The sequence below is a fragment of the Postia placenta genome (assembly GCF_002117355.1).
Source record: "Postia placenta MAD-698-R-SB12 unplaced genomic scaffold POSPLAscaffold_14, whole genome shotgun sequence".
Lineage (NCBI taxonomy): Eukaryota > Fungi > Basidiomycota > Agaricomycetes > Polyporales > Adustoporiaceae > Rhodonia > Rhodonia placenta.
The window spans coordinates 650809-674339 of record NW_020169845.1 but is presented as its reverse complement, the minus strand read 5'-3'; the positions used below and the strand labels follow the sequence as shown (position 1 = coordinate 674339).

General features: G+C 52.7%; 7 protein-coding genes across 7 annotated transcripts; 1 reads left to right on the top strand and 6 right to left on the bottom strand.

Moving 5' to 3' along the window:
* Nucleotides 1-2060: 2060 nt before the first annotated feature.
* On the bottom strand, nt 2061-3134 carry POSPLADRAFT_1152973 (hypothetical protein; the record flags this gene model as incomplete). The annotated part of the gene is made up of 5 exons (XM_024486706.1): nt 2061-2519; nt 2728-2773; nt 2906-2938; nt 2998-3001; nt 3059-3134. Coding segments are annotated over 5 exons (618 nt in total), but the record flags the coding sequence as incomplete, so codon positions are not given.
* A 492-nt stretch (nt 3135-3626) lies between these two features.
* Nucleotides 3627-5838, bottom strand: POSPLADRAFT_1152738 (hypothetical protein; the record flags this gene model as incomplete). The annotated part of the gene is made up of 12 exons (XM_024486684.1): nt 3627-3767; nt 4025-4145; nt 4303-4382; nt 4430-4457; nt 4516-4575; nt 4634-4734; nt 4785-4896; nt 5026-5050; nt 5136-5220; nt 5365-5378; nt 5431-5506; nt 5788-5838. The coding sequence occupies 12 exons, from the start codon at nt 5836-5838 to the stop codon at nt 3627-3629; spliced, it is 894 nt and encodes a 297-aa protein (XP_024335363.1).
* Nucleotides 5839-6948: 1110 nt separating this feature from the next.
* On the bottom strand, nt 6949-9580 carry POSPLADRAFT_1049335 (hypothetical protein; the record flags this gene model as incomplete). Its single annotated transcript, XM_024479720.1, has 16 exons — nt 6949-7137; nt 7198-7257; nt 7315-7477; nt 7528-7613; nt 7675-7828; nt 7893-8065; nt 8114-8436; nt 8488-8558; nt 8610-8665; nt 8719-8824; nt 8877-8920; nt 8941-9025; nt 9073-9138; nt 9188-9263; nt 9335-9406; nt 9460-9580. The coding sequence occupies 16 exons, from the start codon at nt 9578-9580 to the stop codon at nt 6949-6951; spliced, it is 1845 nt and encodes a 614-aa protein (XP_024335362.1).
* Nucleotides 9581-10573: 993 nt separating this feature from the next.
* POSPLADRAFT_1049334 (hypothetical protein) lies at nt 10574-11703 on the bottom strand (the record flags this gene model as incomplete). The annotated part of the gene is made up of 3 exons (XM_024479719.1): nt 10574-11072; nt 11131-11504; nt 11560-11703. The coding sequence occupies 3 exons, from the start codon at nt 11701-11703 to the stop codon at nt 10574-10576; spliced, it is 1017 nt and encodes a 338-aa protein (XP_024335361.1).
* A 1103-nt stretch (nt 11704-12806) lies between these two features.
* POSPLADRAFT_1067498 (hypothetical protein) lies at nt 12807-16142 on the top strand (the record flags this gene model as incomplete). Its single annotated transcript, XM_024482191.1, has 12 exons — nt 12807-12930; nt 12981-13078; nt 13138-13273; nt 13329-13426; nt 13481-13586; nt 13643-13715; nt 13770-13956; nt 13977-13998; nt 15135-15567; nt 15629-15730; nt 15785-15832; nt 15896-16142. 12 exons carry the CDS (start codon nt 12807-12809, stop codon nt 16077-16079), a joined length of 1611 nt encoding a protein of 536 aa, XP_024335360.1. The 3' UTR covers nt 16080-16142.
* A 1965-nt stretch (nt 16143-18107) lies between these two features.
* Nucleotides 18108-20189, bottom strand: POSPLADRAFT_1152937 (hypothetical protein; the record flags this gene model as incomplete). Its single annotated transcript, XM_024486702.1, has 9 exons — nt 18108-18474; nt 18706-18974; nt 19025-19371; nt 19433-19457; nt 19510-19563; nt 19617-19640; nt 19696-19882; nt 19933-20052; nt 20107-20189. 9 exons carry the CDS (start codon nt 20187-20189, stop codon nt 18108-18110), a joined length of 1476 nt encoding a protein of 491 aa, XP_024335359.1.
* A 2848-nt stretch (nt 20190-23037) lies between these two features.
* POSPLADRAFT_1060443 (hypothetical protein) lies at nt 23038-23421 on the bottom strand (the record flags this gene model as incomplete). Its single annotated transcript, XM_024481261.1, has 1 exon — nt 23038-23421. The coding sequence occupies one exon, from the start codon at nt 23419-23421 to the stop codon at nt 23038-23040; it is 384 nt and encodes a 127-aa protein (XP_024335358.1).
* Between the last annotated feature and the right edge of the window lie 110 nt (nt 23422-23531).

The window sequence follows — 23531 nt, the reverse complement described above, 5'->3', positions numbered from 1 at the left end:
ATGGAACGTCGAGTAGCCGGGCACGAGTTCGATTGCATGATCGTACGGCTTCCTTTCGGGTAACCGTTCTGATGCTTCCTTGGAGAAGACATTCAGGAACTCATGGTACTGTTTAGGTACCGACTCCTCAGCGGTCTTAACGACCTTCTTCTTGATTTCTTCCTCAGCGAACAGCTGGGAATACGTGTGCCCTGCTGCGACGAACAGCTGAGGGGCGCCGGGAAGCGTGATACCTTGCTCCCAGGCCTCGATCAAGTCGGCTTCGCTCCATTCTACCTCCACCGGATCATCTTCGGGTTCGAAGTCCGGGAGCACCTTGCTCCGGCAAGCGCCTATGACTGACCGTTTGGACTTCGGCGAACGCCTGCGCGCCGTGGGCCTGACCCCCGTATCACGCGCAGTCGCCGCTTGCTCCATTTGGCCAGCCCTTCTGGCACTGCACGCCTCAGGGCATCGTGATAATTTGAGGGAGCCTTTTTCCCAATCGATGTCAGGGTTGTGCTTGCGCAGCCAGTCCAACCCGACAATCACATCTTCCGGACCGATGTCCGTGACCGTGAACACCGTCTTCTCGACGTGTTCTCCAATGTGCATCTGTAGCACTGCTACCTCCGAGATGCTTCCGTCTTTATTTAGGGTGCCGTCGATATTGTATAGCGGAATCGGCTCTTTTAATTTCCGCGTTTGCACCTTATTTTCTTCAACGAATCGCTTGTTGATAAACTTCGTGGTGGCTCTGCTGTCCACCATAGCGATTATGTCCTTGTGCCATCTTTTTCCTTGAAGTCGAACTGGGATGTGAAAGTGCTGGGACCCCTGGTCCAACTCATACACCATTGCAGTCGACAATACATCATACTTGTTACAGGATATATGCGGCCCGACGCGTGCGGCACGAAGCGCGGACCGGATCAAAAACCCTCCTCCTTCATCGCCCGATAGTGCTCGAGCTCCTCACGCATCGACTTCACCTGTGCCATTAAGTCCGCCAGCTCCGATTGCTCGGATTTCGCTGAAGCGGCACTTATACTTGCCGAGGGTGATGTCGTGACGGGGGCGCCTGTCGCGGCCTGGGTGGATCCCGAGGCAACCGTAGCCCGCGCGTCGGCGCGTTTTGTGTAAGGCTTGTCCTTACAGTTAGGGCACTCGAAACGTCGGTACCCTTGCTTCCCACAGCCGAAGCATGTGCCGGGGAAGTTGCCTCTCCCGACGGCCGCGTTGATGCTGGCCGAAGCGGCGTGCGTCGAAGGTGCACCACCACGTGCCCCGCCGCGTCCTCGACCTCGTGCCGAGAAGAAGTTGTTCAGCTCGGGCCGACGGGCCCGGCTGATGTCGAGGATCTGCTCGACCTCGGTGGCGCGCTTCTCAGCTGCTTGCCACGTGGCGAAGGTCTTGAGCTCGATCTTTCGGTACACGCGGGAGGGGATGCCGCTCAGGTACTTGTCGCGTAGCTCCAGGTCCCCATACCCAGAGCGGTCCGCCGGACCCTTGAACAGCGCGGAGAATTCCGCAGCGGTGCGTTTTTTGCTGACCGACTTGTCCGCGCAGAGCTTTGCCAGCTCTACTTGTGCTGCCGCCTCGTCGTCGAGATTTCCGAAGCGGGCCCTGAAGGCGGCGGCAAAGGCCGCTTCGTTCGCGAATGGGGTTGTGGCCCCTTGTACTCCTACTTGTACTGACGCGAGCTGGGCAAAGTAGGGGGTGGCCCAGGCGCGGGCGTCTCCATCGAGCAGGCTAAGTGCGACATGCACCTTGAGTTCGATGGTGGTCAATGACGTGTTGACCAGCCAGTAGATGCGCAACTGGGACAGGAACCGATTGCATTCGATGACGGTCTTGCCATCGTAGCGGAGCGGGAGGAGGAGTTTCAAGGTCTCCTTGTCGGGGGCGGCTGCAGGAGACGACATTATCGGCGTCGGGGGGGACGGAGGATGCTGCGGGGGCGGAGGCGGCTGTGGTGGCCTTCCGCTGGCCGAACTTCGAGAGGAGCGAGTGCTTGAGCGGCCTCTCGGCGGAGTCGGCGGTGAAGGCGCCGAAGGAAGTTCGGCGGGGGGGTCACGTACGTCAGGGACTGCTGACGCGGGGGCGAGCGCTGTCGGCGAGGCGGGCCGAGCAGGATCCGCGGACTCGGACTCCGAGACTCCTTCTTCACTGTCACCCTCCTCAGGCTCAGACTCTGGCACAGGGTCGGGAGGGATATCTCCTCGCGCTTGATCGGCGACAGTTTGAGGGAGGCGGGAGGTAGGGGAGACAGGGCGAGAGTGCCGCGAGGCCGATCGAGATGCGAGAGTGCTTCGGGGTCCGAGCGGGTGTTGCGCTCGTCGGATCGCCTTGTAGCGAGGGTAATCTTCCTCGATCAATCGGGGTGTCCGATTTGGGCACAGCTGCTGCTCGCAACGGTAGAGGACAGTCTCAGGGCCGTCTGGGATGTAGACGTCGATGAGGTCCTGCGAGTCGAATGCGTGAACTTGGCCTTGGCAGGCAGCCACGTTGGATGGGGGGAGGACGGGGAGGTGCGCATACTAAAAATGGCCGTACTACACTAGCTTACGCTACGGCGCCCGAGAAGACCCTGAGGTTCGCAGTTCACGTGGGGCCCAGTACTGCTTTTGACTATTATGCAGCAGGAACCTAGTCCACGCGTCCGTGAGGACAAACACCGCCCACTGAAGTGCAGGTGTTGAAGAGTTCGTTCCTCGAGGGTTGGCGATGTATAGTAAAGCTATCTACGTATCGTATGTACCGTGAAGTATCGTAGGGGTGCGCACCACCCGACCTGTAGGAAGTGAGTGTGAGTGGTTGGGTTCCAATGAACGCCGGCCGCTATGGAGTTTCGACCTAATGTCGCGACTTGAGGTCAAGCGACAGGGGAATACCTGAAAGCGGGGGGCGTTCGACTAGTTCTCACCGAAGCGATGGTGAGCTAAGCTCAAACCTAAGGCTAGAGACAAGAAATGTATTAGTTGGTTAAGTAAGAAAGAGAATACAGGATGGGCTTACTGACCTAGGGACAAGAGGTCGAAACTGAGGTCCCTAGGGCAGCAGAGGCCGGCTTATATACATGGGGAGATTAGGGCAGGCTGTGCGCGTTGGTCCGTGCGCAGCTGGTCCGTGCACAGCTGGTCCGTGCACAGCATGCCGACGCGGCCCTGGGGGCCGGTGAGTCAGAGCGGCTGTGTCAGCGGAGCCCGAGCTGTGCCGTGCGCTGCCGCCCCATCTAATCTTATCGTACAGTAGATAACGACGTGTCCGTATCAGGCAAGTAGTACAGAGGTCGCGGGTTCGAGCCCGCGAAAAGGAAAAATTAAAAAACGGCTAGGCGCCGTGCCAACTCGTGACAAGCAGGTTTGATTAAGAGGGAATGCTCAATCACCTAGTATGTGTACACTACTTGTGATAATACCGTTAGCTTGACAGTGCTCCCATGTTATTGAACTGCATGGCAGATTCGAATTCGCCTTCCTTCCTAGCTCGCTTAATCGCTCGTTATGTAAACTCTCGTATGTTGAGTTCTAAATCTAGTGGGGTCTTGGTGCCTCATGGACTCTCAGCCGGTTTCCTATTGTCGCTGTGCGTTGTACCATCGTCAAATATACTCCAATCATACCTCTTTGTTCAGGCTGCTCGGCTCAGCATCTGCCCTTAGTGCATCTGGGAACCATACACGCACACGTGGAATCTACTACGATTTTCTGAATACCATACCTGTCCATGGCTGACCTGGTAGGATTCCAAGGCAACCGTAGCAATTCGTCTGTCCGGCAGAATATCTGCATCAGCAATTGTCATAAAATCTTATCATTTTTGGTTCCTCTGTTGCTCATTTTTGCAAGAATTTCGCGAAGGGCCTCGAGATGTGTAGTAAAATTTTCCGTGATACACTGATTAAAGATATAATCTCACAAAATAGTACATGGGCGGTTTGTTGTCGCTTGAGGATATCAGTTGGCCGTCTTGCGAGCGTTCTCGTACCGCAGCCGCTCCCCGTTCCTCGGGCTTGGGTAGACACCAATGGTCAGCATTTTACACCCATTATATGATCTCTCGCCTGTACGATGGGCTTGCCATCTCCTTGTCCATAACGCGTAGTGGTATATCCCTGCCCAATGCTATATTTGCGGATATGGTCGTGGATGACTTGTAGTTCCCTGTTTCACCACGAATATGATGTCGCGCAATTTGTGGTCAAAGGCGGCGTACACTATCAGTATCGATTACCTGCTGGATACACTTTGTGGAACTGACATGGCTAGAGCGGAGTTTATGTATACTGCACGGCATTCTCGAGGTGAGCAGGGGCTTCACATGATGGATTTACGCATACCTTTGCTTCCGGGAAAGTGGAACATGGACCAGTAGAACGCATCGGGACTACTTGCAACATACTGAAAAATATTAGACTCGGGGCGCAGCGCACGTATGGCTTACTCACGGACACAGCCTGCCCGATCTGCAACGCGCTAAGTAATTAGGCGCGTGCTTAGTCAATTGCTCCAGTCGAGATCTTTAGAAACTCACGTGGTGAGTATACCTCGGCCAATCGCGTAGATCATGAGAGTGCGCAGGAGCGAGTTGGTGCTAGCATTGATGGTTGATTCAAGAGGCAACACCAGAGTGACAAATCCGGTATACACACTATGCCAGCCCATTATTTTCGGTGTGCAGAACCCAGCATAGCATGACGGTGATGCAGACATCTGTCACAGACGCGGTGAACGGTTGTATGGATGCACCGACCTATGTGCGCCCGTCAGAGCTACTCGTCCGGGCCAATCAGAGCCACATACCCGCAATTTGATGTACAGTGCAGGTATGGCCGGGGAGCGAATTCTATGGATGAGGCGATTTAGCTTGAGTAATACGCACGCAGACCGCATGGTTACCCTGTAACGCAATTTGCTGACAGTGAGGCGCGCCTATCAGCTCGTGCTAAATTCCGCGCAGGAGACTCGTATCTTACCGACACCGAATCCTAAAGAGAGTATGTCAGTATCAAAAGTGAAACAGCGGCACACGGGTCGTGCTTACCAAAGGATACAAGGGCCAATGCAGCCTAATTAACATGAGACACTACCGTAATGTACACTCACGGTATAAGCTCACCAGAACGGCCGTCAGTGGTACCTTGTAAGACTTACGGGCTAGCACTACCGTGGTCGTCAGTACGTTCCAATGCATCATGTGACAGACAGCCCACGGGTCCATATAGTGCGCATGTAATAACTACACAGGAAGACGTTAACATGGGCCTGAATTGTTAAGACCAATAGTGATACATACAATTGCACAATGATCACAATGAATGCCTATCCGAAGTTGTGGTTGGGGATTGTGTGAATGGACGCAAACTAGTATCAGATGACTCACAGCGAGAAGATATTCTATTTAGCAGAGGATGTATTCAGCCAATGATCAATATCTCTGCAAGATGACTCACAGCACCGGTGCTTGAGACACCATACGTGAAATGTCTCAGCTCAGTACATTTGGATAATGCCAGGATAAATACCTATCCAGGCTGCTGAGGACGAGGGGATTGCTATGACCTGTAACTAGGTAATGCCAGACAAACTAGAGCATGGTCAGTCGGCCCACTTGAGGTCGCTCATTTGACGGTTTGTCTTACCTCAACCGACACAATTGACGTTGCGGTATCCAGGAGGCTGACAAAGTCAAATGTTTACCGTGGAATATTTAAATGCTAGCGATTAGCACGCACAATAAAACAGCAACCTAACCGCAAGACCATGTTAACGAGCCGGCAATCACCTGCTAGGAATAACGACTTACCAAGCTTTTCAACCAGATCAAGTCCTCCGGATAGTCGCGAACATAGCACATGACTTGAGCACAAGTGAGACCATACAACCTGGCAGCGATAAGCTTAGCGATATGACGCCGATAGAGCAAAACCACGCTTACGGAGTAGAAATAATAACGCCAATGAGGAAGCATCCAATATTCGTGTTCAGCTCGAGATCCATCGAGAAGGCGCGAAGTTGACTGCAGGAGGAAAGGAGTATACGAAGAGCGTAAGGGGAAAAGGCACCTCGCGCCCGTAACTGGATGGGCACGACTTATTTTAATTTGTCGAAGCATGTAACGTTAAAACGTCCGGAGAGCCACCGAGCATCATCGCAATCGTGCTCCAAGGGTTGCCTTCGCAAGATCAAAGAGCGCGCTGAAACTATGCTCAGTATTGAACACGCGCAGCGCCCATCAGAAAGGACTTACTCATGAAACGTCTGACGTGTGGCGTCACTTCCTTGATAGGGTGTCAGCGACTGACCACCTTATGATGTGCGATGTCCAAACCAACAGTTACAGCTAATTTCATATCGATAGGCCTGTTGAACTCAATGTGTATTTTTATGAACTCTCATTGAGCTAAGGCGGCCAGCCAAGAACAAGCAGAAACGCCCACATAATAGCGGAAGCCCCCAGGCATGGTGACCTTGCCTGCAGTCGGCAAATCTCAATTTCGCCAAAACAGCATGACAGACATTGCACAGACTCACAAAGGGGGTGATCCAAGACCGAGACACTGTGGTGGAATGGGGAGGGAATGGTCAATAGCAAGTACCAGATCAAAATGACTTGTGAGAAACTCGGTTCACATTCACCATTCGTATACCAACATAGCTAACAAATCGATCGTTGGGCTGAGTACTTCGTTCCAGGATCCTCACGGGGGTCAGACGTAACGACTGCCCGTTGTGATTATGCAACGACATCTACTGATTGGAGCCTTAGTGAGAACACGTATATCTTTCGATGAGATAGCCCTATCAACGGCTATTCGTCATTTCGTTCATTGAAGTTGGACAGATGTCATCAAAGACAGAAGACAGAACTAATTTGCTATCCAGACGAAGCCAAACATACGCCTTATCACCTAACTGCTCATCTGGGGTCTCATAAACGACCGTAGATGCTTAGGAAGCAACAACCTCATGCAGTCTCTCTAATAATATCCGAAGCCCTTTCTGCAAACGCGACGACCACTGCACACGTATGTCCCGATAGCTGGTCGGGGAACACAGAGGCATCAATCACACGCAAGCCTCGAACTCCGTACACGCGAAGTTCAGGATCCACAGCGCTAGTGAGGGGATCGAGCCCCATCTTCACCGTGGACGTCTACACAGAACGTGTTTAATCAGGCGGCATTGCCACTGTTAATGATGGCGTAGCACTCACTGGGTGCCATGCTGTGGTGCCATGTATTGCCATCCACGCCTTCAAATCGTCATCAGACACCTGTGGGATATTTTGCCGACTGCGTAAGCATCTCAACTTTGTATACACAGAGCGCACATTGTCAGGGTCAGCCCATGTTGGCCAGAAGGCGTCAAATTTCACGTTTTCCGGGGCGCCTGAAAGCTCCAGCTGGGATGCCACGGGGGCTTGTCGCACCAGGCGTAGGCACAGTCGCATCGATTCCAGGGCGAGGTTCATGTCGCTCTCGGTCGCCAAATAGCTGCAAGTTTCATTGTGACGGGTGCGTACCAAGGTAGCAGCTCAACGTACTTAGGATCAATGATGGGCTTGTCCCAGATGTCACTAGACTGTAGTTCGACGGTTCCGGAGCTTTCGGGCTTGAGCAGGATCGGGCCCTATTATCACCATTGCTGCTTGATCGAAAGGAGCGAGAGTGATATCAATAGAGCAACGTACCACTGTGACTCCATACGTTTCACGCGGGGGAGCTTCCCTACCCCTGTTGATGACCGACATAGGGGCGAACGTGATCTCAACGTCCGGGGCGCCGACTCCCGACGAATGGGTGACGTATGGCAATTTGGGGCGACTCTCGGACCCCCAAGAAATACTACAACCACCAGATACCAAATGAGAAATGCGCACGAAACTAGAGTATCTGTTGTGATGCGTACTGTTCATCGTCCGAGCGCACAAATGCACCTGCCTGTCCGGCAATTGTTGCCAGTACCCCGGTACCAAAAGCCAGCCATTGTATGAGCGCTAGGGTGGTAGGTATAGGACGGTACAGGTAGTCCCAAGTGAGCCCTGGCTTCGCCTTCACAATCATCACTCCGGGGGAGAAATGCTTTGTGACAATGAGATGTGAATCGTCGCTCCAATATCACAAACTTACATCGTATAGGTTTTTACCCACGGCAGGGCTGTCTTTCACTACGTTTATATTCTTCCCTGCCAGATGCGCAGCGGGCCCGATGCCAGACGCCATGAGCAGATGAGCAGAACCGATCGTTCCAGCAGTCAAGAGCACTTCTTTCCGAGCATGCACTTGAAATTTTGGAGCATCCTTGCTGGCTGAGAGCTGTATCCCCGTGGCTCTGGGCATGTCATCTGGTTCCGTCGTGAACAAGATGTGCTCCGTGGTGGCTGACACGGCAACCGTGAGATTCGGTCTCCGCAGTACCTCAGGGTTAAGGTAGGCGGTGGCCGCAGAGCTCCCTGCATCCTAGTGAGTTCTCCGCGTGTAGCTAAATTTAGCGCCGGACGAACGTTGGCCTTTCTCGTCTATAAAAGCGCCAAAGGCTCCGGCCCCCAACGTGCCCTTGTCCGTATTGAAGTCGCTGGGCAAACTATTAACATGACGCAGAACAGTGCCTGAGGAAGGCCCTTACTCTAGACGCGGGATGCCCGCAGTCTCGCAGGCTTGTACGAATGCATCACAGAGAGGCTATGCAATCGGTCAGGGTCCATCGATGTCTCGGGGACGCTGGGAAGACCTACCGCTAAGGTTACATCTCTTGTCTTCATCAGTCCAGAATCCCCGTGCAGTAGTGCATCGGTCTTTGAGCCCGGTTCCGGGAGGAACTTCTCTGCTCTACGGAAATAGCTAGAGGCAGACATTTGACAGATGTATCAAATGCGGTATCGACCTCACATACCTTTTCATCGTGTCATATCCCCAGCCTAGAGCACCTTGTTTGGCCTATGCATCGAAGTCTATACTGCAGTGAGAAGGGAATAGCACTGGAAGCAGTCCCGCAGCTGACCTTCTGGAGCACAGCGATGATACATCACAGCGTTTACTGTGCTGCATGATATTTAGGGACAGAAAACAGAACGCTCCGTGGTATGCACCTTGAGCCGCCAAGCACTTTGCCTCTAGGCCATGAGATTTGGCGACCACCGAGCTTTTCCTGCGGTCTATGGGACGCTGGTAAGGCAATTGCTGGAGCGAAACAAGTCTGCATACGTGGTTTCGAAATCCCAATCGTATTCGCCTCCCAGCGACGCGGTAAATAGGAGGGGTATACGGCTTTGGAAAAACCCTTCATGACTGGAATGATAGACCTCAGTCAACGCAGACGCATTTGCCGCAGTCTCCAAGCTTGCCTTTTACCTGCCTCTACTAGAAGTACTGTGACGGTGGTGTCCTCTGATAGTCTCGATGCAAGCACACAGCCAGCGGTTCCTGCCAAAAGAATGAGACAGGTACTCGGACGGTGTCCGTTCACGGAGACTTACCTCCACCGACAATGACATAATCGTAGGCTCTGCACACATCGTCGACACCTCCATCACCAGAGACAGGAGTTGCATAGGCATGAGGGTCAGAGTGTATCGTCGTAGAGGCGCTGATGCCCATTACGAATGCACGCGGGGATAACTGAAAGATAGATGGTTGAAGTCGCTCGCGGGAGCTTCCACTGAGAGGGAGGGTTGAGCGAGCACGGTACAACTACTGTACCGTTATGCGATGCGATTGAGGGCCCTGTGCATCATACACCCGAAATAAATGAGCGCTCCGCTCTATCGGGGCGGCGGCAGTGGTTTTATGACGGCCAACAGAAGTGAGAAATGGAAGAGGATCAACTCTAGGTACGGTTAGTGTCTGCAGTCATCTGGCATAGTAGTCACGTGTTAAAGTTCGTCTGAGACCCGAAGCGAGAACAATCAACAAAGATATATCGCGTTTGTCTGAGCTCTGTCAAACGCGTAAGGAACGTACAGGACGGCTCGCGCAAAGTCTGCAAGGTACTACAAACATGGCCAAATACGGTGGCATGCGCTCGCCACAATCTCGAGTTCCAACATCACTAACCACTAATTTGCTGTTGACATACCGCCGCCTTCCGAGGCAGGTGCTTCCATGACCACTGCATAGTAGCTCACACTTGTCACTGACTCTCGGAAGGTCATGATTCTGGTGTCATCAGACATAGCAGTGGCCGAGGTCATAATTCCTCTCACGATATGACAAGAGCGCCTGCAGAGCTCAAGAGCATTAGGAAACCACCACTCCGGCTTAGGTGGGCTTACTAAGCTTAAAGGTCTTATTTAAGACAAAATAAGGTGGAATACATCTTTACGTTTGTCTTGATTTGCTCTTAACTGCACTTAGTCTGATTAAGCTGACTAATCCCTATAAGGCAGCTAAGATAGGTGCAAGTCAGAGTGGTTGCTATATACGGACACGAATGACAGTGACTGCAGCACCTGACTGTGGGCAAAGACATCAGACTACACTCAGTGTAACAGTGCATGCAAAGAGTGATCTTATCCAAAAACCTTTTATGGTAATGTAACTCATTTATCTGTACGAAAACACGATCTTCAAGTCCTCTGTGTAAGAAGATAACTAAATGGTATTACTACTATTTAGCCACCGATATGCATGGACAAGGCTGTATGTGGCCGCTACAGGCGTTTGCGAATGGGTATTGAGGCGGTAAATGAATCTCGGGCTCTTATCGTCCATAATCCAGACGAGCCCGATCGTGTACAGCGTGTTAAGCACAATGTAGGGGTTGTTGAAGAACGTGAGCATCGTCAGCGCGTGCACAATAGTCAGCAGCACGCGCGTCTTGTACACCGACTCGAGCAGGACAGGGATCGTCGGGACGCCCGACACGCGGTCGTCAGCAAAATCGCGTACGTCGGCTAGCGTCTGTGACAATTCCGGGTCGGTATGAGCGGGAGGCAGAAACGCGAAGCAGCGGACTGAGATACGCACTGAGATGCACGTCCAGTTGATCGTGGACCAGATGACGAGCTGGATGGGGTCCCAGCTACGCATGACGGGCCCGTTGGGGTATAAAGCGGCCACCACTGAGCGGATCACGGCATAGTACCCGCATCTGTGGTCTCTCGTCGTCTGCGAGCCCTGACACACGGCAGGGAAGACATGTGACTTACCCACGGATCAATCCCACAATGACAGGCTTCATCCCTGGGATGCGCTTGATGGCGAAGCCCGATTGAGGCTCCTCGGTCTCACCTTTGGCCTTCTCGGACAGCTGCACCACGGGTTGGCCCCAGTAGAAGAGCGGCGTGTCCCACAAGAGCGCAGGAACGAGGAGGGTCGCCGTGATGAGCCATGTGGAAAGCGGGCTGAGGATGAGGGCGACGGCAAGCAAGATGGCGGCGGATGTGAGCGCGAAACGCGCGCGCCAGAACACGGTGACGATGTCTGCTTCCCCAGCCGCACGTGCTCTCAGGAGAATGGGCCTGTTGTCGAGGTAATGGTCAAATCCGAACCCGATGTAGTCGGCAGTGAACAGAATGAGGATCTATGTGGGACGTTGAGACGATCCACATAGCAAGACTGCTGCGCAATGGACGTACAGGTCTCCAGTCTATCACGCCCCATGTTGATTGCGAAATAAAGAGCGTGATAGCGAGTGTGCTGAGAGAGGTGGAGAGGACCTCTCCTATGAGGACTTCGTACATCCTCTGGGGCGAGAGGGGCTGCACTATGGGAGTTGACATGGTATCGGTCGGGTATGTTTTAGTCGTACTGCAGCTGGGTCGCGGCTTTTGAGTCAACGCAACGCTACACAGCGGTAAACCTGCGGGCTGTACGGGCATAACAGCCTTCTGCATCACTATAGACATGCCTTCTACCGCTCGTCCGGCGCCGTCTGATTTCAGGATCCGTGGGAGCCCCGTCGGGCTTGGAAAGGTTCATCCACCCTTGTCGTGAGCCCTGCAGTGAGCATTCCCTGCATGCAATGATCAGTCTGTCTATCCAGAAGATCAGACAGGTGCTATTCACTTTTCCTTAAATCTTATTTTGATATTCTTGGCCAAAAAGGTCAATCATTGCATGCAGCCTCGTTCGGCGTGGAACGCAGACAAAGTAAGTTCACGTGTTATCTACACAGAAATCCGAAAATGATATTTCTGATTGACGTCCCGCGACTATACCAAGCCCGACGGCGCAGGCATGCGTCTTTGCAACTAAAAATATCGTCGACGAATATGCATGCGCCGAGGGGCCAGTATAGTAGTTCCTTACCTTGTACAGACCTCGAAGTAACGGTAAGAGTCCTTGCTAAGGTAGCGGTCGACAACGTGCTTCATTTCTGGTGCGCAACTGCTCCATAGTTCGACTTGCTCTGCTGCAGTCCTGCTTGGGAGGGCGTCTTACAAACTGAGGCACGACCACAATTCCAACTTGCAAAGAGTGAAATCTTATGTGGTCTCAATATGGTATGCCATTCGGCGCTTGCGATCGGCTAAAGAGATTTAGATGTCCGATCAGTGATCGCGCCACTGGAATCGTTTGGGAGACGTTGTTTTTACTTTCGCATGTCAAACGCATTCTTCAAATTCTTCAAGTTAGCGTCTCTCCGCGCATCTTTGAACACGCTGTTCCGATCTTACGGCACTCATCGTTCAACCCTTGATGATGTTGCCAGTGCGCGCGGTTTGGGCTTGCTTGCCCAGCCTCTTTCGGTACAGCAATGAGGCCTGACAACGCGTGGGTACCACTCTACTTCAGTGCTACCCGCTTGAAGACCACGCTCATTGACTTATAAGGAACTCATCTTTGCCGATCTGTAGTCTCTCTCTCAACAACATCGGTCTCAATGACGGTGCCTCTCGCATTGATAATCCTTGTTTCAACCATTGTCCTGCGTGTACTGTACAAACGATGGTCTAGGATATCTGTCGCCGACATTCCTGGCCCAGAGTCGGTATCATTCTGGATTGGTGCCTAGTCCCAAGTCCTGGTTTATGCATTTCTTCCTGACCTCTTTCAGGTAACTTGCAACAAATGCGCCAGCAGGAAGTCGGCACCATGGACGCGAAATGGGGGGAAGAATATAGGAAGATTGCACGCGTGAAGGTGGCGCTGGGGGTTTGTCTTCGCTCTCGGGCTCATCGTGACGTGAGCGGCGCTACGAGTGCTTTTGGCAGATGGATGCACTGTGGGTCAGCAACCCGCAAGCACTGCACTACATTCTGCACAAGTCGGGATATACCTTCGAGAAGACAGCAGAGCGCAAGGTGCTCAGCAAACTGCTTGGAGACGATGGGCTTGATGGAGCAAACCGTCCGTGCTTGCTTCCCATACGCTACAGAATACACTCATTAGGATGGAAATACAGCGGAAACTCACAAGCGACAGAGGAAGCTAATGGACCCTGCCTTCGGCGCACCTGTGATCAAAGCTCTCTTCCCCACTTTTGTGCAGTATGCGGAAATAGTACGCCGTACCTTTCTTGCTTCCTGCCGTCTGTTGATGACGCATGATGCTCAGTTATCCTTCAAATGGTGCAAGCTCGTCGAAAGCTCACCAGGCCCTGCTTGCGCTATAAATGTCGCAAGCCACCTGAATGTCGCTACCGTTGACACTGTTTGCGAAGGTGAGTCGTCCTCGATCCAGGCAATTTCAGCGTCAGCTGACAGGCAGCTTACGTAGCATCATTCGACTACTACACCGGATGCCTGGAGGACGCCGATAATGAGCCTGCAAAGTCGTACATGAACCTCATGTTTGAACTTCTCCTGTCGACGCCATAAAGTCATGCTCACATTTGGCGGTGCAGGGCTGGTGTCGCTTCTCGACCGTCAGACGCGAGGCTAGTCTTCGACAACCTAGCTGAATTTCTCACAGAGCCAGTGGTCACTTGGTTATGCAGGGTCTTGCCAGGAGAGGCCTTCGCGAAACTGCGCCGGAACAAGCAAGAAGTGCACAAAGTCGCGGAAGAAATCATCGAGACTAAAGTGGGCAAGGTTCTCTCAGGGCAGGAAAGCGCGACGTCATGAGCATGTTTGGTGCGCCACCGCCGTTCTCGACACGAGAACGGTGTGGTGGAGGAGAATGCGGTAGGACTCAAACCACGACGGCGCGTGCGGTTTCTGTTTTCCTATTTTCTTATCTTCGTTTCTCGGTCTCTCTCTCTCACTCATGCGATTGATGATGCGGTTGTATCTGTTATATTCCGACTCTAGGGCTTGCGAGGACAGTGTCGAAGGCGAGAGGAAGCAGCAGCGTAGGTCGATCAGGGGTGCCGGCGTCGTCACGCTCTCGAGGGCGGCGGGAAGCATAAGTAAATATGACGCGTCGGAAGCGACACCCTTGTGATGCTGAGATGAGAGCTGGCTGTGGACTCAGACCGGAAGTGCTGGGCTTAGCCTGCCTGTGCCCAGGAAAGGGCTCCCATCCCGATTAGGAAAGTGTTTTCCATTTTGAGACGATGTGTCGATCAACGACCTCGTCGTATGTACGTCATTCTCTCCTCGTAGGCTGCATATGATATCATAGCTGTCAAGGACTCTCTGTACTTATAAAAACCTGTGTCGATGTCGAGAATAATATCTTCCTGTTAAAGTTCGTCCGAGACCCGTAGCGAGAACAATCAATGAAGATATATCGCGTTTGTCTGAGCTCTGTCAAACGCGTAAGGAACATACAGGACGGCTCGCGCAAAGTCTGCGAGGTACCACAAACAATGCCAAATATGGTGGCATGCGCTCGCCACAATCTCAAGTTCCAACACTTCCCTCTCTCCCTCGAACCACAATCGTCTCGCGGTTTCTCATCCTCTCTCTCTCTCATTGCGCTGGTACGGACGAGTGACCCGAGAGTCACACGTACACGGTGAGTGTTGAGTTTGTTATATTGTCATTCGCGCGTGGTCAATCGGACACGCACTATCGTTCGCGCGTGGTCATTCGGGCACGCATCGCTGTTGAACGTTCTTCGCGCGTCGTCATTTGGACATGCATCGCGGTTTGGTATCTAACAGAGTCAGCGCGCGTACATTCGACGCGCATATAGTCAGTCAATTGCGGCCATAACATTATATTCTTTAGTTCTAGCTAGCATACAGTCACACAACACCCTTCGACCAACTCCGGACGATCGCTGCTAGCATCCCTCCCACAACGGCTGACACCAGATATGGCAGCACAAGCAAGCACATCTCCGGAACCGAGCACCCGTATGAGCCGCTACGAGGTCATCTCGCAGATGCGCTCGATCATGTTCGCGGGCTCCGAGACGACGACGAGCACGATGAGCTGCGCGCTGCTCGAGCTCGCGCGGCATCCTGAGTACCAGGACCGTCTGCGCGCTGAAATTCGCGTCGTGGAGAACAGCATCCGCGCGCGAGGGGGCGGTGGGCTCATCGCTGCGGACGCGGACGCGATGCCCTACCTCCAGGCGTTTCTAAAAGAGGTCGTGCGTGTTCACCCGGCGGTGCCGTATATGTATCGGCGGCCTGTGAGAGATGAAGTGTTGCCTCTGTCCACGCCCATCACTACGCGGTCGGGGAAGGTCATCAGCGAGGTGCCTATCCGTAAGACTCTGCGCCTGATACTGTCCGTTCCTGGTTATAACATGTGAGCTCTGACTGATCGATATAACGTGTCCGGGTGTTCACCATGCACTCCACTCTGACAGGGATAAAGATGTATGGGGGGAAGATGCACATGAGTTCAACCCTGAGCGCTTCCTCAGGCCGACGGAGAAGAATGGGCCCAACGTCGGATTGTGGGCAAATACGTGAGTTGATTCGAGAGGTAGCCTAGCTCTACACCATTGATGCCTCGTCACCAGATTGACTTTGTCCGCCGGCGCTCGCAGCTGTATTGGCTGGAAGTTTGCGTGAGTGCTCGCATGCTCGTTCTTTGACGGTGCTTATAGTGACCACACGATTCCTGCATCTAGGCTGTACGAGATGCAGGCGTTTCTCTTCGTTCTGGTTTCTCGGTTTCAGTTTGCGCTTACAGAGGACATCTCTCGACTGAGGAGAGAATATGCAGGCTCGTTGGTGCCCATGCTGGAGGGCGAAGTGGAAAAGGGGGCACAGCTACCGCTCGGCGTCTCTCTTGCAGAGCAACAGCAAGACTAGCGTGTATGTGACTCGTCTTGTAATTATTGATACTGTACCATCAGGTTTCGCGATTAAGGCTTGATATGTTGATTGGGTTCCCAGTGCTCACGTATCAATGTCTCAATCCTGCACCCCAACACTGTGGATAGGACTTCTTGACAGGCGCACCCTCCCAATCACTTGGACGGCGATGATTGACCTGTGGGGCTGTGAGTTCCACTGCTTGAACCGTGGCTCTACTAGGTCAATCTCTAGCGCGGAAGAGGGATGCACTTATCGTATTGCCCCAGACGTCTTGCGCGATCGTCGGTTAGGAGACTAATTCCTCGATAGCTTTCAAGAGTTTCTACAAGCCGTTCATCACACAATGGCGAAGGCATTCTTCCTGCGATTTTGAGGATATTCACAAAGGGTATCTATTCGGATTGGTATTTATATGTATTACAATTACGTAAGGCATAATTTGAGTTTCTATGAAGAGTTGTGTTGTAAGCGGCCTGAATAAAGCCGCGTTAAATTTTAACTCCCACCGTAAATGCTCGTTGCTCAGGATCTCGCTCTCGCGCCGCGTTGCACAAATTGTTTTGGATGCGACGCCGGGAGCACGACAGAAGGACAAAGTTTGACACACGAACGGAGGCTCAGGATCACCCATCCCCGTTGCCAGATTCGTCAAGACCACCCTTCCTGTCTACACGCTTTCGTCTAGGTTATGTCCTCTATCCTGAGCTCAGAAAGGGGAGGACTACCCGGCTTGGTATAAGAATGTTCATAAAAGCACGTATTCGCAATGATGCGGCTGAGGCCGCTGAATTGCGCTTTATCGCTCAGCACACTACGATCCTGTGAGAACGACGCCGGAAAGACCGCCGGCAGACAACGTCCTCGATGGACAGGGATCAATGGGTGATTAGGTTACAAACCGATGGGGCTACCTACAGCGCGCGACGCCTACATAAGTCCTCTTCCCACACCGGCACACGACCACGTGACCCGGGCCGGCAGCGACGCTTGCCCGACGTACCCAAAAGTCAACAGATCCCAGCCCCCGAAGTCCGCCTTGTTTTCTGTTCGAACGGCCGCAGGTACATCCTGATGGAGTTGGTGCGCAACTGTGTGCAGATGGACCTTGCGTGGCGTCGATGGCCAGCTGACACGAGACGTCGCGCAGTGGAGCAACTCACGGGCTATATGGGCCAGTTGCGTACACTTTCTCCGCCAGCCGAGGGTATTGGCGCATCGGTCACGGGAGGACCGCTGCTGGACAACGGCCGTATGGACAGCGATTCGTTCGGGCCACTCAGCTCCCATGACGATTTCCACCGATTCTTTCGCGCAGAAAAGCCTTTTTTGAGCACTTCAGCATGTTCCCTGTGAAGATTGACGACATTATGATGGTTCGTCATAGACGATACCTGACGATGTTCACCCACGGGTATCTTGCACCTCGAGATGTCCTTGTAGTAGAAGATGGCACGGTGGTGGATGTCGTGGATTGAGAGACGGCTGAGTGATATCGAAAATGTTGGGAATATATGAAGGCTCACTGCGACATCGAGCATACGGACCGGACACCTCCCATCGGAGAGATAACAGGTACGCATGAGCGGGAATTCCATGCAGAGGCGGAGCTTTGGGCTCGGGTACACCTGGGATATTCGTAATGTATACGCGTTTATTATCCCAGTGAACCTGATTCTTATGTACAGGGAGCATCTCTGTCCCGACCAGAGGTGTTGTTGATTGGATACAACTAGGCGGATCTATGCAAACAGAATACTCGCATTTGCTCTTACTTTATAGTGGTACGTCCAGCAGCAGAATGTCCGCGAACGCTACAAGGGCGCTGGGGGCGCGCCGCAAGACCTCTCTGTTCCGCCATTCATCTCCCTCATGGCCAAAGGTTATGATCCTCTTCTCGAGCTCACTACCTGGCGCAAGCTGCAGAATGCTTGAATACTCGCCGCCGAGAGCCCGCAATGCCACCAATGCCTCGATGAGCCAGCTTTTGCATGTCGACTACAGGTCAGTCTGTACGAGTAGAACTTAATCCCCGACCACTCGATCAATGGTCGCCGCGATCTCACTGATGGAAATGCTGGTTGAAATCTTCGTAACGAGGATGCGTGCAATTAGATGTCTGCTACCGTTGGGGTCCTCACCCTTGGTTTCATAACGCCACGGCGGACGCTCCCCAGGACCAAGGAGATTTTCTGGTACGATATTGCTGATGACGTCAAAGAGGTAGCCGGCTCTAGCGGCAGAGGCGTCGCTGAGGCTTTTCTCATGGGCAGCCGCAAGACGTCTTAACTGGTGAGACTCCTGTCCCCAGGGTTCATCGACGTCGCTGCTCGGCACGATGTCGACGAAACCGAGATCCTCTAAAGCCCTCCCTCCAACTCGCGGGGCATGGCTTAACCCCGCGTGTTCAGCCTGTATCATTCACCATGAACAGCAATAGTACAAAGATACATTCTGTCTTATAAGCCACCTTGCGAAAGAAGGTCTTGAGGCTCCCCTGCTGCGACTCTCACAGCACCGCGATACAGATGCAGGTGTTAATTATACAGCTGGAGAGAACAAGATACTCATATACATGACAGGTATCGGCAGGTATCACAAGCTCATCGCGAGGCACACTGACTACTTTGTAGTAATTTCATCAATGCCCAAGCTGTCAGCCACCTTGAAATCCTGCATAACATACACCATTTCTCCTTGTGATGAAGCACTTGACGTCGCAATATCGCGAGACGGAGCGAAACGAATGGCACTGCCGCCGTATGTCCCCGACTGGGACAATGTCGCCGCTTGGAAATCCGAAACTGTGGTCGACAAATTCTTATACGCCTTAGGCAGGCCGTGGGTCAGGCCCAGTCCTACACGGACGATGATGAGAAGAGGGGTGGTCACCTACACGAGAACCGTTAGTACATCGCGGGAACAGCAACGTGTCGACGTACCGCAAGCTGGGTGGCAATACCTAAAGCAGCCAAAGTCACAGGATTGCCGGTAAGGTATAAGATGAGCATGATGATTGTGACAGCGGCGAAGAGTGCGCCAGACTCTATAATGGTGAAGATGGGTGCGAGATACTTGTTCTGTTGTTGATCGGAGCTGTGTGTCCGGCTAGAGGTCATACTGGTGACCTTCATTCCCATATACCACAGCCGCGCAGCAATCACCAGCGTGACGCTAATGTTGACCACGAGGTCCAAGGACCATCCAGCCAAGCCAAGTCCCTTCACCACTGGGCTGTAGATGCTGACTGTTCCACGAACTTCGAGAATGGTTGCGCCATACGCTGCCGCTATCGAAGGACAAGATAACTCGGGTTAGACACATTGTCTGCGTCGTCGGCCGTTGCTTACCCATGTGGGCCAGATCGACGATGATCTAGTAATTTTGAGTTAGGCAGCACGCCCAACTAGATGGAGGACACAAGTACCGGTGCAACGCAGATTTTCCAGTTGCGGTTCCAGACGATATAGAGACGCCATATCTACCAATCTCGGAATGAGTAGTTTGCCGACACAACGGCACACAAACACATACGAGCACAATGTCTTGCAGCCAAACCTGTGGTCAATGAGAAGTCAGAAAGTGCTTTGTTATCGAAACCCCTCGTACGTACGGTAGTATCGTAGAGCACATCTTTTATGATAGATAACGAGGTGGTATCATCCGCCCAATAAAGAGTGGAATAGAGCGGGGATGCGCCGGGTGGGATATATATGAACGCCTCAAGGAGCTGCTGTAAGGAGACTGAGATATGAATGGTTGCAAAAGAGAACAGGATGGTGGAGGTAATGCCCAGCATCCTAGGGGTACATGTTCAGATCACGACGAGGATGATCTGCAGTGAGCTTACCATTGGGTGGATCCACCGCGCTTCCAAAATATAATCCATATCGCACTGGCGAAAATCACAACACTAATGCATTTATCAGTACGCTGTCGCTTCACGTAGAAATTGCGAGCTACTTCATGGCTGCAGGAAGTAGTGGGTTAGTGTTGTGCACTACGAGGATGGCGCACATCTCACATACCCCATAGCACAGTCTCTAGCCATATGCCTACAAGGAATATCTTGTCAAGCCGAGGCAAAGCGGCTGAAGTAGAGGCCATTGTTTGTCGCAACCTATTAAGCGCCACAAAGGTTGGGTCTTCCGGGTGGGCCTCAAGCTCGGACAGTCGGTGTAGGCTAGACCGTACTTATCAGGAGCGCGTGGAGTGGTCGCAAGTCTAGTAGATTCAGTGACATTGCTCAACAGGAAAAGACGATGCTGATGAGGATATGACTTTGATGCTTCGCCGGACAAATCGGACTTCACGTACGAGACGAATGGACATGCCGCCATGATGGATCTAAGATTGAAGCTGGATTGGATTACGTTGACGTTTTGCCCTGAGGTCGCGCTATCATTTGGGGTATCCTTGCTGCATCGAACTTTAAGATTTGGATACGCGCCCTAGCATCTTGTGACCGGCGCCACTACGGCGCCATTGTGATCCACGGCGCTAGGCATTGGTCGGATCATCAGCAAGAGATTTATGCGTTCTTACCCGTCTGGCCAACATTAAGACTCGGATCTTGTGACGAGCTCGAACTTGAGCGGCTGCTCGGACAGAGGCAAAGGACCGACTTTGGAATTTGAAATGCTTTGGATCCTGTGGAAAAGCACCCTGTGCATGCGCTACATGGCCCTGGCTTCCCGTTCTCACAAACGCTGTGCCGTAACTATACAATGCGAGAAGATCAGCCCAGGGTGCTGGCCAATCCATACTTCTTGCACCGTGTCCCCGCGCGTCAACAAGGCAGCCCATTGGCAGTTCCACAATCAGTGACCTTGGACATGCTGTATGTAGCGCGTTTGGATGGGAATCAAAACAGACACTAGTTTCTAGACTCCTTCACATGGGCGCCAAACTGTTCTGTTCGCTTCGGTCCAACGATGGCCTGATCCCGGTTTAGATGCTTTGACAGCTGATTCCATATTGCAGCTAATTGCATATCGAAAGGCCTATCCAAAATACTTGTGCGCAAGCGGAGTTGATGTGGAATGCGGAATCAACGGTCGCTATGGTCCTGACCTGGCTGGGCCCGGCAAATTACGGTTCGAGCCACCACCTACCAAAGTAGGACATTGCTGAATCCCGCTCATTCCCGCCCGAAGTCCGCAACGCACACATTGAGTTCAACATGTCTAAAAGTATGGAGTGGGCTGTGATGTCTGCGAGGGGGAGTGTACGTGTTACTGGTCCGTACGGCTCTAGTGGATGCCTTCCCGCAGATGTTTGGACACAATGGCAGAATAGAATCGAGCTCTAAATGTTGTCGGCAACGCGGCTGATCTGACTGACCTCAAAAACGACTGTTAGACGCCGAAGACTCTGGATTGTCACGTTTGCACCTGAAGGGGAGTACCCCCTCCAGACCAGATCGAGCGTTGCATACGTTGTTTTCGGGCTCCGCTCATCTCTACCTCATCCATTCCAACCCTCGTTAGTCACTCGTTGGCAACCTATTGGTAACAGCTGGTAACGGCCGCCCTCCGGGCGCCTTTCTTCTGCCAAACGGCACGGACCGACACAACGGGTCTGTTTCACAGTTCGCTGTGCGTCTGCAAACCATCCAGATCCAGCGGGAAGGCGTCCTATCCTACCCACTGCTGATGTGTATTCACAATGATGCGTCAATAGTCAACACGTATCCCGTGATAGACGTGAGCCATGAGAACATACAAGTTACATTTGACATGACGAATCTGATGATGTGGTCAATGAATGTTAGCAACATTTCCGTGCCCTCCTTCTAACATTTCGGCATTTGTTTCCCCCACGCGTTGGGGTGTAATTCTATGGGTCCAGTGTTTGTTTCGTCGTCATTATAAATGGCCCACTGCGGGAGCGTTCTAATGGCATACACGACTCACACCAGGCTGCGGTAGTGGGATACCAGACTCGTTATCAAGCGGCATGCATCTCTCTTGACCTTCCACTATCAGCGAACTGTACTGATCCGCATTCCCCAGAAACGCCGCCTAGACTTCTGACTTCTGTGCATGAAAACCAGCACTCTGTCTAGGGTTGCTCATCACACGGATGCGCTGTTGACGGAATTACATTACCGCGCGTCGATCTTGACCCAACATCTTTCCTATGCCCGCCGGTAGGCATTCACATGCAAACCTTGCCTTCTTGGTGAACGGGGATCAGCGTGGCCGCACCTGACGCAGGTCTCTTGCTGCCAAAGATACCAGTAGAATTCTCCCCTCAGTGATGAACAGAAAGACGTCACGCAGACATAGCATATAGATCGCAACACAGCCTGTCATGTTCCAAATCTTCACTGCCGGATGCGTCGGACGTCCACTCACATTGGAGATGGGTTGGCTAACCTTGTAATATCGCTCCACTCGATCAGGGTGGTTAGACGTTCAGTCCCATTTCCAAACGTGATGTTCTGATAATGCCATTCAAGACCGTGTGTAAAGGCCCTACCAGCACTCAGGTTTCACGCGCAGCCCCGGTCTAACACGTTGAGTAACTCTCGTGTAAATCTGAATTTGAGGATTGTAGTATCTCCTCCGAGTTCCCCACGGATCATTCTTCAGCGCAGCTTCCATAGCTCCCCAACGTTCAAACCTTTTATACCGACACTGAACGAGGCATCTTTGCATACCGTGCTTAGATCGGACTGAAGACCCTGACGTTTTGCACGCTCACCGTTGATGTACAAGGGAGGGTCCGATAAGTGATCAAGCATGAGGACAGGCGGTAACTGAAAAGCAAACATGCAATTATTTCTTCGCACACCGGAGGCTGATGGTAAATATCGGAGTAGCTCCTACCTCACGGTTCATGGAGGAGTACGGAAAAGCAGAACACGTCCCCAGAATTAAGAGAACAGACACCAGAGTACTGGGCACCACATTTTCGAAACAGCAACACACGGCACGGGGGTCATCGTGGACTACACCGACTTCCAGAGCCTGTCCACCCACACCGCAACCTCACGCAGCACATTGGTCCTCTCAGGCTCGTGCCATCCCATCATCAGGAAGTCGTGCGTGCAATCGACCGCTTCGATGTATGTCACCGCCTCCTTCCCCATGTCCGCTTGCAGCCGGTCCCGCAGCGTCACCACAGGATCCAGCGTCATCTCCTCTCCGCCAACCACAATGCATGTACGCGGAATCTGCGAGAACATTCCCGTCGACACCTTCATCTTCAGCGACGCAGGCGAGATCCAAACGCTCGACGCCGCCTCCGCGGGCAAGTCACCCACCAACGCATCCCTCGTGTACCCCGAGTTGAGGATCGGCCCAACATAGTCTGTGCGCGAGTGTCGCACCATCGACGACTGCGCGCCCTTGTGGGTGTTCGCCCAGTCCACCGTGGGTGACAAGATCAGCAATCCACCTGCATTCGGTAGATTCGGTAGCTTGTATGTCGCGAGGTAGTACG